This window comes from Eublepharis macularius, chromosome 11 (assembly GCF_028583425.1).
Source record: "Eublepharis macularius isolate TG4126 chromosome 11, MPM_Emac_v1.0, whole genome shotgun sequence".
NCBI classification, from domain to species: domain Eukaryota; kingdom Metazoa; phylum Chordata; class Lepidosauria; order Squamata; family Eublepharidae; genus Eublepharis; species Eublepharis macularius.
The window spans coordinates 66,793,008-66,805,053 of record NC_072800.1 but is presented as its reverse complement, the minus strand read 5'-3'; the positions used below and the strand labels follow the sequence as shown (position 1 = coordinate 66,805,053).

Genomic DNA, 12,046 nt, shown 5'->3' with positions numbered 1-12,046 from the left:
ATTTTAGCCTTTTGAGACAGCTTAAGAATACATTTAGCTGTCTTGCTGTTTTGATAGAAAGAGCATTGCACACATGTCAGGTGTGTTAGGAAGATCATGCAGCTTTGGTGCAATGCGTAATGGTCTGTGCATTAGCAAAAAGGTTTTGTTGTGGCCAGTCATGTGTATAAGAAAGACTCATGCAGTTTGTGGTATGGGGCAGCCTTCTTGACATGATCATTTAGTGCTTAGTGAAGTGTTCAGGCAAGGTTTCATTGTGGAGAAATTACCAGAACGCACAAAGCTTCCATGACATAAAGTCATGACGTTCACAAGAAATAACCATTTACTTAATGGTGTTTGTCCACAAACAGTGTTTGCTTTCCATCTGTTTGCTTTATTTTAATGGACACTTTTTTGCTAAGTTAGCACATCATAATGTCTAGTAAACACTTCAGTTTGTGAATTGGAAAGACACCACAAGAGGTTAAATTTTTTAAAGTGCAATTTATGTTCTGGAATTTTCCTTAGGCAAGATAAACTCTCGTTCAAGCATTTCCAAATTTTTATTTATTTATTTATTTACAATTGTATCCTGCTTTCTTCCTTCATAGAACTGAAGACATGGTACACATAGGATTCCCAGGAGATTATTCAACTAGGTACTGACCAGACCCACACCTGCTTAGCTTTAGCCAGGGTGCTGTATCATATGTCTTTGGACCATACCCGGTGCCTTCTGATTCCATTCCCATATTCAGGAGAAACCTTTCACTTTCAAAAGGACTTACAATATATCTGAAGTGCTTTATATACTGAAAAGCTATAAAATGCTCATTGTTTTAGGAATGGCAGGTATCATGGGTGATGTTGCATTTCCTTAAGGTATTTGAGATTGGTTTTTAATGTGGTCTTAATATAGTATAGATCTGCTTTAGTGTTTGTTTCTATTCAGTTGTTTGATATTGGTTTTATCCTGTTGTTACCCACCTTGGATCCTGAGGCTCACAGGAGAAAAGCAGGCATATCAGTATTTTAAATAAATAAATGAAGTGAAACCAGTGCAAATTTATCTCATGATTTGAGATCTGTGTCCCAAGTATCTCATAATACAGCAGTTATTACTTGAAATGGTATATGTGAATTGGGCAATGTACTAAATAATTTAGTATTCAAGATTTTCAGCAAGAAAATCTCATTTTTTAAATCATTTGTCCTTTTTGATTTTCACCTTATTTTTCAGGGGGAAGTGATCGCCATGGACAAGACAGCAGATAAAGTAAAGAAGATTAGGCAAAATGCTGCATTGCTAAAACTGAATTGTATTAAAGTGTTTTGCTGTGATAGTACTAAGGCACTTGCCTCTGACCAGAGAGAATTCGAGCAAGGTAATATGAAATGTTTGAATTTCTTTGCGGTGGTGGTGGTTGTGGTGATGTTTTCAGAAGGGAACAATGATCAGTTTTGCTGCAGTTTTCAAGGCGATTAAATACTATTTAACTCTGCCAGTTATTATAAAAATCTTTGTAACCTGAAAAATGGTTTAGCAAACATAAGTACTGTATATATCCTTTCTCCTTTTCTTGACTATCAGTTCATCAGTAGTATGTGTGCAAAACATTTATCTGTCTTTCTATATCTTAATCCTACCCTTACCTATTGCCACATAGTGAATAGGTATATTTACCCTTGACAGGTGCACAGCAAGCCTTCTGGACTGTCCCTTTAAGACCATTATTCTTTTCATATATTTTTCCACTTCTACAGATATATAATGTATAAATGACTAATGTTCATTACATCTGACTCTAGTAGCAGTTGGTATGCCACATTTGTTGTTTGTATATATCCCAACACACAAACCAAGTCTTGACTTAGCATCAGCAGAAAGGCTTCATGAAACTGGCATTAACATGTACAACATGTGATCCACAATATCTTTCTGTTGAAATCATTCAGGAATGCAGTAGGAGGAAAAGGAATTTTTGCTTTCTTTATCTAAACATAATAGCAATTAATTAAAAAGTGTTCGTGTGTAAAGTAAAACAAAAATTGGCTGCAGTTCTTGAAATATAGTAACTTTGCTTTTTGCAGAAGGACCTCCATTCTTACGAGAATCATTTGATCGAATACTTCTTGATGCTCCCTGTAGTGGAATGGGGCAGAGACCAAATATGGCTTATTCCTGGTCTTTAAAAGAAGTGGCATCTTATCAGCCCTTGCAGCGCAAGCTTTTCAGAGTGGTATGTATTAATGACACAGTCTAAGGAATACTGCAAACCTGTACCTTTGGAAAACAGAGGCCTAGCCACTTACTTCATCAGACTTCAGCTGCAGTTATTAAATTGGCAGTTCATCATCCCAGCCCCCCCCCCCCCCCCGCCCATGCTCACACACAGTACGGTGTATCTTTGAAGCACCCTGTGCTCTGTCTCATCTTTTTTTTTGCTTTGTCTCATCTTGATGCAACGGACCATAACGAAAACTAAAGTTTTGGCAGCCAAGTCTCCATTATGAGGCTGGTATCACCGTCCAGTGATAATACTGGTGTTCTTTGAGGAGGTTGCAAGTCTCTATAATGTTCTACTTTGAAGTTCTGTGAATGCCAACGTCTGCAAGCAACAGCTAATCCCTTTACAAATATTTCAGTAGTTAATTCTTAGCCTTAGCTACTCACACAGGTGAGGACAGCCTGACCACTCACGTTGCATGAATTGGGAACAGGGAAGTGAGTCATCATTTGTATGACATGTGATAGTTTGTGATACAGGTGACAGGTTAGTAGGAGGCAGGAGGTGTTTTCTCTTTCTGAGCAACGGACAGCATTTGCAGTAGGTTATAATTATACTACATCTATCTAAAAAGCCAACACACCTTGGGAAAATAACTGTATGAGACACTCATGTCAAATTGTAAAAAATCAGGGTTTTATCTTCCTGCAAGGGGGCTGTGATCTCCAGTCACAGTGTTTGATCTTTCCTCGTGCTCTTTTAATAGCATGGCTGTCTTTAATATGTAACCAGAACTTTTTGAGAATTGCGTTTCTGAACCTTTATCTAAACAAATGTATTTATTTTTTATTTGGATTGTTATTCTATCCCATCTGTATAGTTTGAGCACAAAGAACATGCCCTCTCTTTCTCTACCTTCCAAGTCAGACAGGATAATACATTCATTAACATTTCTAGCTCCATGGCTGCCTAAAGTCAGGTCAAATTAAAAGATCTTACATCAACAGAATAGGAGGAACCCACTGGGGTTGAATTAGTCCTTCAGCAGATCCAGTGGGAAGACGGCCTAGTGCCCTCTTTAACTTGTCCCAAGACATCTCCTTTAATCTCACAATGTTCTCAGATAGAAACTGGAAATAGCAACAGTCATGATTTATTCAGCTGTTTTCTCTTGTGTATTGAGTCTGCTGAGTCTAAAGAGGGGAGGGGTTTAGAACTTTTAATGATTTTTTTTTAGATGAGGGAGAGTTTTAACATACAGATTCAGGGTTTTCTAAAGAAGATGCAATTACTGTTTCAATTTCTGAGAATATCTGTTGAAAACTAGTCAAAGAGTTTAGAACATCAAAGGAGTAAGATTTTACTGGCACACTGTTTAACATCACTCTTGATCACATTTTAATCTTTGTATTTTGTATGGGATAGTGACAGCTTGAATGGTTTGGGATGAACTTTTTCAGATTGCTTTTATTATGGCACTCCAAAAGAGTCATTGTAACCTTGAAGGCTTAGTGTTCACAAACTCTTGGAATGTCAACCAGGTCTATTGAACACAGGGAAGCAGAAGTCCTAGAGCTGCCTCTCATGATACGGCTGCTTCTACAAGACAAGACATTCATGTGTTAACCCGTGGATTGGCCCTCATTACGTAGTTTGCATCCATTCTAACATAGGCTGTTGAAGAAATGTTAGCTATAATATGCATTCAGGGTGAATCTATGTGGCAGGCTGGTACAACAAAAAGGGCTCAACTTTTGTGGAACATTCACCATATAAAGGTGACCTCTAACAAATTTCCTGTTGTGGATTCTCTTTAGAAGTGGTCTTTCTTCCTGCCTAACTGAACAGAGTTATGTGACTGTTTTGTCCCAATCAGTATGTTGGAAGTAATTTGGCATATGAAATGTTGATGATCTAGTGAAAGTGTATTTTGGCCATAGGCAGTACAGCTGCTGAAACCAGGGGGAATCCTGGTATACAGTACTTGCACAATAACACTTTCAGAAAATGAGGAGCAAGTTGCTTGGGCGCTACAGACTTTCCCATGCCTCCAGCTTCAGTCACAGGTAACAACATGTTTACTTTAAAATTTGCAATCTGGTATGTAAAGATTATCATTTCTTTTGCTGAATGAGAAGATCATGGACTGTGGAAAAGATGGAAGAATGAGTTCTGGGGTGGGGGTGGGGATGGAGGAGGGTTCACAAATCCACAGAGCCATCTAATTGCTGTGTTTCCAATCACGTTTTTTCTTCTGTGCATTTTATCCATGAAGGGGACGGGGGGCTGTGGCTCAATGGTAGGGCATCTGCTTTGCATGCAGAAAATCCCAGATCCAATCCCCGGCATCTCCAGTGAAAAGGATCAGGCAGTACGTGATGCGAGAGGCATCCGCCTGAGACCCTGGAGGGCTGCTGCCAGTCATAGTAGACAATACTGACAAAGGTATCTAACAAAGTGAGTGTTTACTCTCAGAAGCTGATGTTCTGTAAAATTTTGTTGGTCTTTAAAGTGCTACTGGTCTCAGATTTTGTTCTGCTATTACAGACTAATGTGGCTACTTACTTGAATGCTGTGATAGAGGAATGATCTGATTCAGTATAAGGCAGCTTTGAGTGTTAACACTGACTGTATCATGATTAAGATGACTCTAAAACAGTCCTTGATTTTATGTAACTTGATTGTCTGGGGGAGATCACTTCTATAATAATTTCAAAGTTTCTGTACAACTTTGGTATATGTCAGCTTATATAAATGACTGTGTCAGGAAACACAGCCGCGAGAAAGAATAGCATTGCCATCAGTAAGTTCCTGCTCTCCTTTATGATGGTCTTTTTTTCAATCAAGTGTTTGCAGAATCATTGCGCAAGTGCAGTATTTGGTATGTGGTGCAGATTTTTGACCATATATTTTTGGGAAGTATGTATGTTTTTAATTCTTGGAGTTAGTGGAAAAAACAACATTGGATTGGATCCCACCATGTGTGAGTGGAAGACTTTGATAGTTACAGATGTTTGTTTTTGGGGGGGGGATTAAAAATCCAAATTATTTGAATACTTAGATGTCAGAAGCAGAATAAATTATGCAAAGTATATAGATATGTTCATTCTGTATAATTTGTTCTTATTAAAGAATTGTTATTGCTCAGAATAGGAAGTGGGGCAGATTTTCCCATAAATTTTGTGGGAAATCATAATGAATAACTGTTTTAATGTTAGTGAATGTATCAGCAAGGCAAAATGGATCTTTCAAGGTTATCATAATTATTGTGTCACGATATCATAACAGAATTTGCAGCCTGGGTCCGGAATTCTATACCTTCTCAGAGCAGGGTAGGGAAGTCATGTGTATGGGTAGGGACACGTGTATGTGTCAGAGTTGCCAGATCCATCTACCTTGAAACCAGGGTGGGGCTCCGGGCAGGGGAGGGCACAACTTTAGCATATGTGCAAAGTGCACACCTATGCTCTGTGTGCTCCTGATGATGTCACTTCCAGTTTAAACAAAAAGCGATGGAGTCTTAGCAAAAATCCTGTGTTCGGAGCCAATTCCTAAAGAGACCCTATCACTTCCAATTGAAACCAGATATTATCAGGAGCATGTGGAGCGCATGCGCTCGCCATTTCACTGCATGCTCTGACCAGCCTCCCCACAGCTCCCCCTAGTGTTCCTCTTTTTCAGTACCCTGTGCTTTCTGGGATCCCACTACCTCTCCTTAATGAACAAGTGACAATTTATACTGAAAGGAGATCTTTGCTATTTTGAAAGTTGCCTTGCTGTAAGAAGTTTAACTGATCCCCTGAATGCATTGCAGACAGCAGCTCAGCTGTATACCTTTTAGCTGCCAAAGTACAAAAGAAACTGCCCAAGAGAAGCCTACTAAATATTTTCCTGTCTCTGAGTTCCTGTTTTCCCCTACAAAAGGGCACTGAGAGGACCAGATGGAAGGGCAATATGTCTCTGTTGACTTAACTGAGCCTGGGCAGCCTGCTGATCCTGCAGAGAGAGTGGACTGGGGAAGCATCTGCGTCGATGAGTTTCCATGACTCCGTTGCCCTTCCCTGTGCAGGGTTCAGCAGGCTGTGCTGGTGCTTTGTGGGTTAGCAGCAGTTTGGGAAGTCATTAACTAAAGTAAATGTTAATTGACCATAAGTTTATATCCGCTCCTCACTGAATCATGACTCAAAACTGTAATATAGTATAAAGTTATATTAGAATGCATCAGATAATAATGTGACTTTGGAATGTATAATTATTTACGCTTTGCTTTTCCCAGACTTTCACTGGCAGGGTGGCTAAAGGGATTCAGTTTTTAATCTTTCAGGATTAAATGGCTGAGACAGACTCTAATTTGATCATAGGTTTTGTGTAATTTTTGTAAACATACTTATCTGACATGCATGCCTACAGAAGATGCTGAATTTGCTGTTATAGTGCAGTATGTTGAATTTGGAGTGGTACATTGTCATCCATAGAAGGTACGGGGCTGCCAGGCGCTTGATACATTTATCTGATTTAGTGTCAGGCTTACTTGCAGTTAAATTTTAACATTACTAAGTGTCAATGCAATGTTTCTGTTAGGGGGGAAAATACATATTAAAAAATCAGGCACAAATCAGAGCTGTGGCTCAACAAAAGAGCATCTGCTTGTCATCCAGAATTTCCAGGCTCCATCCCTGGCATCTCCCGCTAAAAGGATCAGGCAGTGGATATGAAAGACTTTTATGAGACTCTGGAGAGCCGTTGCTGATCAGAGTAGGCAGTACTGACTTGGATAGATCAGTAGTCAGACTCAGCATCAGGCAGCTTCATGTGCACTTGAGTGGCCAAATCGCAAGGCCAGTAGGCTATCTGATAAGTGTATTGAATACGTGCACATTTCTGCTGGATGCAAGAACAGAAAATGTTTTAGAAAGTGAATAGATTGTCACTCTTAACCTTTGCTAGCACTTATCAGTATCGTATGAAGCTTCTTTCTGAAATGGAAGAGCAAACTCTCTTCAGGGATTGCCCAGTGACCAAGACCCAGGTGGAAGGGGCAGTGGCAGGGCCATGGTAGACACTGCAAAGCTGTAAAAATGGCAGGCGCTTGGTCTCCTCAGATTTGATGTTGGTATCTAGCAGTGCTGAACTGCTAGACTCCAGCAGGTGCTTTGATACTGTGTCAGAACATATTACTGACTTTCTGCAATTTCAGTGAAGAATGCCTGATATTTTTTCCATCCATGAATTACCCAATCTTCCTGTTTGATTCTTCCTCTTAAGGGGTAGGCAGAAAACCTGCTGTTGATCTCAAATGAGGCACACAGAAAGTACAGACTTTTCCTCCCTGCCTAGCGAACAACCCCTCACTTGCCAAATCCTAATTATCAGAAATAGGAGCACGTGTTCCAGTTTCCAACTTTTATTGGGGGACTGCAGCATTGTCAGGCAGTCTGTTCTTGGATATCATCCAGGATTCGTGAGAGATACAAATGTAGAGTAGTGAGTAAATAATTAATTTGCCTAGTTTTCCTTTAGTTATGAAAATGATTATTTGCCGCAGTATTTTGTCAGCTAATGCGGGTATTTGTCTGCTCATATCCCAGGTCCTTGAAAAGCCTCCCCCTTACCCTTTAAGGTAGCAAAGTAGCATAATTGTCTCCCTGCCTTCAGTAGCTTTACAAAAAGAAGTATGGCCACTCCTGTGAAAGAGCAATCACAACAAGGAGGGGGGGAAACCCCCACAGGAGACAAAGTACAAATATATACAATTTATAAGTGAAATTTTAAAGTGCAGTGTGCTAATAATTCATAAATCACTTTACAAAATGACAAAGGCAAAATTCATTGATATTAATTCTACAGACGACAGATGACAAATAGACAACAATATCCGGGTATAATAAAGATCCTCTGTGCAAAAAAGTCCACCTGAGTGTTCCTTTCTTACTTCTGCATGTATTTTCTCAATTGATGAAAGTCCTCCACTGTGTGAAATTCCTCCGGCAAGGTGGCTCACAGTATGTGATGGAAAAAGCAGCCCTTCAGCACGCTCAGATCTGGGGCTGGCTACGAACAGATTTCGCGCCTGCTTCTTCAGGAGTGTGCTTTATATTGCCCATGAGGAACTATAATCAAACACTCATCCTGGAACAAGGCGGCGGCATTCTCTCTCGCGCGCCGAATGAGCAGGGCGTCCCTTCTGAATCCCTCCTTCAATAGCTTTACAGCAGCTAAGCACCTGTGTTCTATCTTTCACCTGTTCTTTCCTGGAACAATACATCCTCCCTAACATAAACTGAATGTAAATTTTTTGTTGTACATAAAGAAGTATTAGTGTTTTCTTAGTGTTGGTTTTATTGATGCTGCTGCACTTTAAGGCACATATCCTCTGTGAACATCTCCATGGTCTGTCCATATGTTAACTCCTGCAGTCTGAGCCATTCTAAAAGAAATGAAAAAATCTTTCCTACTAGAAGGATGCACCATGGCCAACCTAAGCTTGGTTTTCTACAGTAAAAGGGCTGAGCCCATAGTGGCAGTAAGGGTCCTGGTTCTTAAAAATATGAATAAAAGCTTGCATTCTCAGTGAAATAACAGTGAGCTGGAGAGCAATTTAAGTAACTTGTTTTATTGTCTTTCTTTAAAAGGAGCCCCATGTTGGAGGAGAAGGCATGATGGGAGCTGGGTTGTCACCTGAGCAGTTGAAACAGCTGCAGAGGTTTGACCCATCTGATGCAGTTCTACAAGGAATGGATTTTAATTCGTTGCAAGGTTTCAGATACGAAGATTTGATCAAACTGGCAAATAAAGATTGCATAGGGTTTTTTATTGCTAAATTTATAAAAGTGCAGTGAAAGCTGTAACTTGACAGCTCAATATAAAAATGCATTCTCGTTAATATCGGGAGCATTCTGAACTGCACCTTGTACTGCTGCAGTGTTGCCAAGCCAACAGACTGACGACACAGTTGCTATAGCAGCAGTAAAATCTGCCAGCTGTTTCCCCTGGGAGAGATCCACAGGTTGGAGAAACAAGTCTGAGGAAAGGGGCAGTTTCAATCTGGAAGTGTCTGCTTGGTTTTCTATTAGCAGAAGGTCACTGATTCTAGAAAATGAGTTGTTTTGCCGTACGTTTTTATAATTCAGTGTCCCAAAACTTGCATCCTTGTACAGTGGAAAGCAGGCTTCTTTTCAAAGTGTGTTATATATTACACAAATTTAGTAATGAAAATATTCAGTCATGTTTTATGAAATCATTTTTATTAATCTCTTAAATCAATGTTTTTGATAGGCAATTTTATATTATTAAAGATAATTCAGTGTATTACCCATTCGCTTTTTGTAATTTACATGAGAATCTTCTGTTTGATATAAACAAATCACGTAATATTAAGTTTTGTAGAACATGTTTCTAGTGGTGCATGTACATTTGCAATCCCTGCTCTGAGAATGGAAATTTGACTCAGATGCTCTTATGTTTCATTCTGGGACAAATCTAAAATTGTCCTGAACTGAGCGACTAAGGCCAATGCCACTATCTGCATCTTTTACACTAAAAGGAGCTACAACTGAGTGTTTACATTGCATTGCATTGCATTTTCTGAATTAAAAAAAAAATCTTTTGCAATTCTGTCTGCTCCTTTATTGCCATAATAGTTTTGCAATATTCAGCTCTCCACACATACACATACAAGCCAGATTGGACCAGGAAAACCACCAGCTCATTTAGTTTTGTGCTTTTATAAATCAAGCAGTTTGGGAAAATTTCCTACAATCTCTTATAAAATGGTAGCTTACTACTTCGTATTATAACTACTCACTGAGATAGTTGTTCGAAACTTTCTGCCAAGTGCGGAGAAGAAGTCTGCTATCGTGATGGCTAAATGGAACCTCCTTGCTCAGAGGCATTTCATCTCTGAATGCGGGACAAGAGTAGGTTCTTGCCTTTATATTCTACTTCTGTGCTTTCCAGAGACATTTAGCTGGCCATTGGTAGAACCCTTCGTATGTTTTTATTACACAGCTGCAGCCAATAAAATTAAAATTGAGGGCATAAAACAAAATGACAACTGTCACAGATCTCAGTCTGTAAAAGATAGATTGCTTACATGTGCAGCTGCAGTTTGGGGTGGGAAAGGAGATTTAATCCTCCTATGCCTGCTTGGTTTTGCTATGTGAAACTGGGCTTCTCATGCTGCCATCCGCTTTTAGAGGATAAAAAAGATTTAAAGGACATGTATTTTTCACTTTGAAATGCTTTCCTTCCTGTGCAGCCTGTCTGAATTGTGGCTGAATGCATCCATTTACAGGCAATTCATGTGTGTTTGTGCCCTTAGTCATTACACATTACACCATGGTGAAACATGAGCAGAAGTCCATGTAATGTATCTGTTGCAGAGCGGTATTGTTTCACATTGGAGTTGGAAGATCAAATATCTAAGTGTTCCTCCATATAAAATTGTCCCTGTGCACACATACATAGCATGTTAGTGAAAAGTTTCACCTGGAGCCTTACCCTAATAATTCATTTGTAGATGAAAGATTTTTTCAGATGGGGGAGAATCCAAATCCCACCTGCGATCTGAAATGATACAGCTCAGCAAGGCATTCATACCACAGGGCTTCTGCTTACCTGTTCTTCTGTGAGTGGTAGGCAAAAGGATGCTTCTCATATGAAACAGACGAGCCTCTCAGTCTGATGTACTTCATAGCACAGGAGCACAACATGTCCAGCAGGACTAGAGCAAATGGAATGCAGGGCAATTAAGCTTATTGTACTCTGCCTTCCCAAGCCTCCCAAGCAAGAAAGTTCCTGAGAAGATTCTCTCCTGACTGCCCTTCCCTTTTCATTCCCATTGGGTGAGAAACCCCCAGTGCAACCCAATCTAGATATCGGGAGTCATTTATCATCTCTGGAGATTTTTTGTTTCTTCCTGAAAGAGAAAGCTTAATTAAAACTCTGTAACACATCACCAATCTTCAGAGATATTTGGTGAATTGTAGTTTTATTGGACACTTGAATAAGCAACTGCTCCTCTTGCCCCAGAATGGAATGTTGAATTATTGTTTTATTGACAGGAACTAAAACAAGCAATTACACCCCTTGTCTATGGCCAGAATGCTGATCAAAACTCATCAAATATAAAAATCTTTAGTGCCCAAGTCCATTCCGTTCCCAGGTCCCTTTTACTGTATAAATATGTGAGTTCTGACCCAGTCAATGTGTACACATTCATCTGAGTCCAAGTGTGTCACCCTCAGATCCCGATCTGAGCCCCTCCCCAAAGAAAGCCGGCTCCTTCCATGGACCTCTGATAGGTAAAACAGTGTTGCACTTACCTGTAACGGTTGTTCATCTAGGTCTTTGTGCAGGCACACATTGTGGGACTTTGCAGGCGCAGGCCGGCCACTGGAAGATTTGAAAGCTCTCATATACTAGAAGGTCACTCCTGGCCAGCTACACGCATGCGTGGACGCTTTCCTGCTGAATGCAGTGCTGCTGGGTGGAGCGACCCTTCTTCCCTTAGTTCCCCCTATGCCGACACAAGAACTTAGTGTCTCACAGTGGGGTAGGAGGGAGGGAATGTGTGCCTGCACAAAGACCTAGACAAACAACAGTTACAGGTAAGTGCAACACTATTTTCATTGTCGGTTTTCGGTGCAGTCCCACATTGTGGGAGAATAAAAAGCTACTCACCAAGGAGGAGGGTGTGAGATGACTAGGAGAATAAGGAGTGCACGACTGCCATCCCCACCGCCATCTCCTTTCTGGCATTCACATCCATGAATGGCATATAAATGTGTCCGAGGATGAGCAGGTGGCCGCTTGACAGATGTCATGAAGAGACGTTC

General features: G+C 40.3%; 1 protein-coding gene across 3 annotated transcripts in view; it reads left to right on the top strand.

The window, feature by feature from the left end:
* Positions 1 to 9,821, top strand: part of NSUN6 (NOP2/Sun RNA methyltransferase 6) — a 28,820-nt gene extending 18,999 nt beyond the window's left edge. For all 3 annotated transcript variants that reach the window (XM_054991466.1, XM_054991464.1, XM_054991465.1), the window contains exons 9-12: positions 1,223 to 1,367; positions 2,074 to 2,222; positions 4,151 to 4,276; positions 8,843 to 9,821. In XM_054991466.1, the coding sequence (XP_054847441.1) occupies positions 1,223 to 1,367; positions 2,074 to 2,222; positions 4,151 to 4,276; positions 8,843 to 9,049 (627 nt within the window). In that variant the 3' untranslated portion in view covers positions 9,050 to 9,821. The remainder of the gene's footprint in view (positions 1 to 1,222; positions 1,368 to 2,073; positions 2,223 to 4,150; positions 4,277 to 8,842) is intronic.
* The last annotated feature ends 2,225 nt before the right edge of the window (positions 9,822 to 12,046 follow it).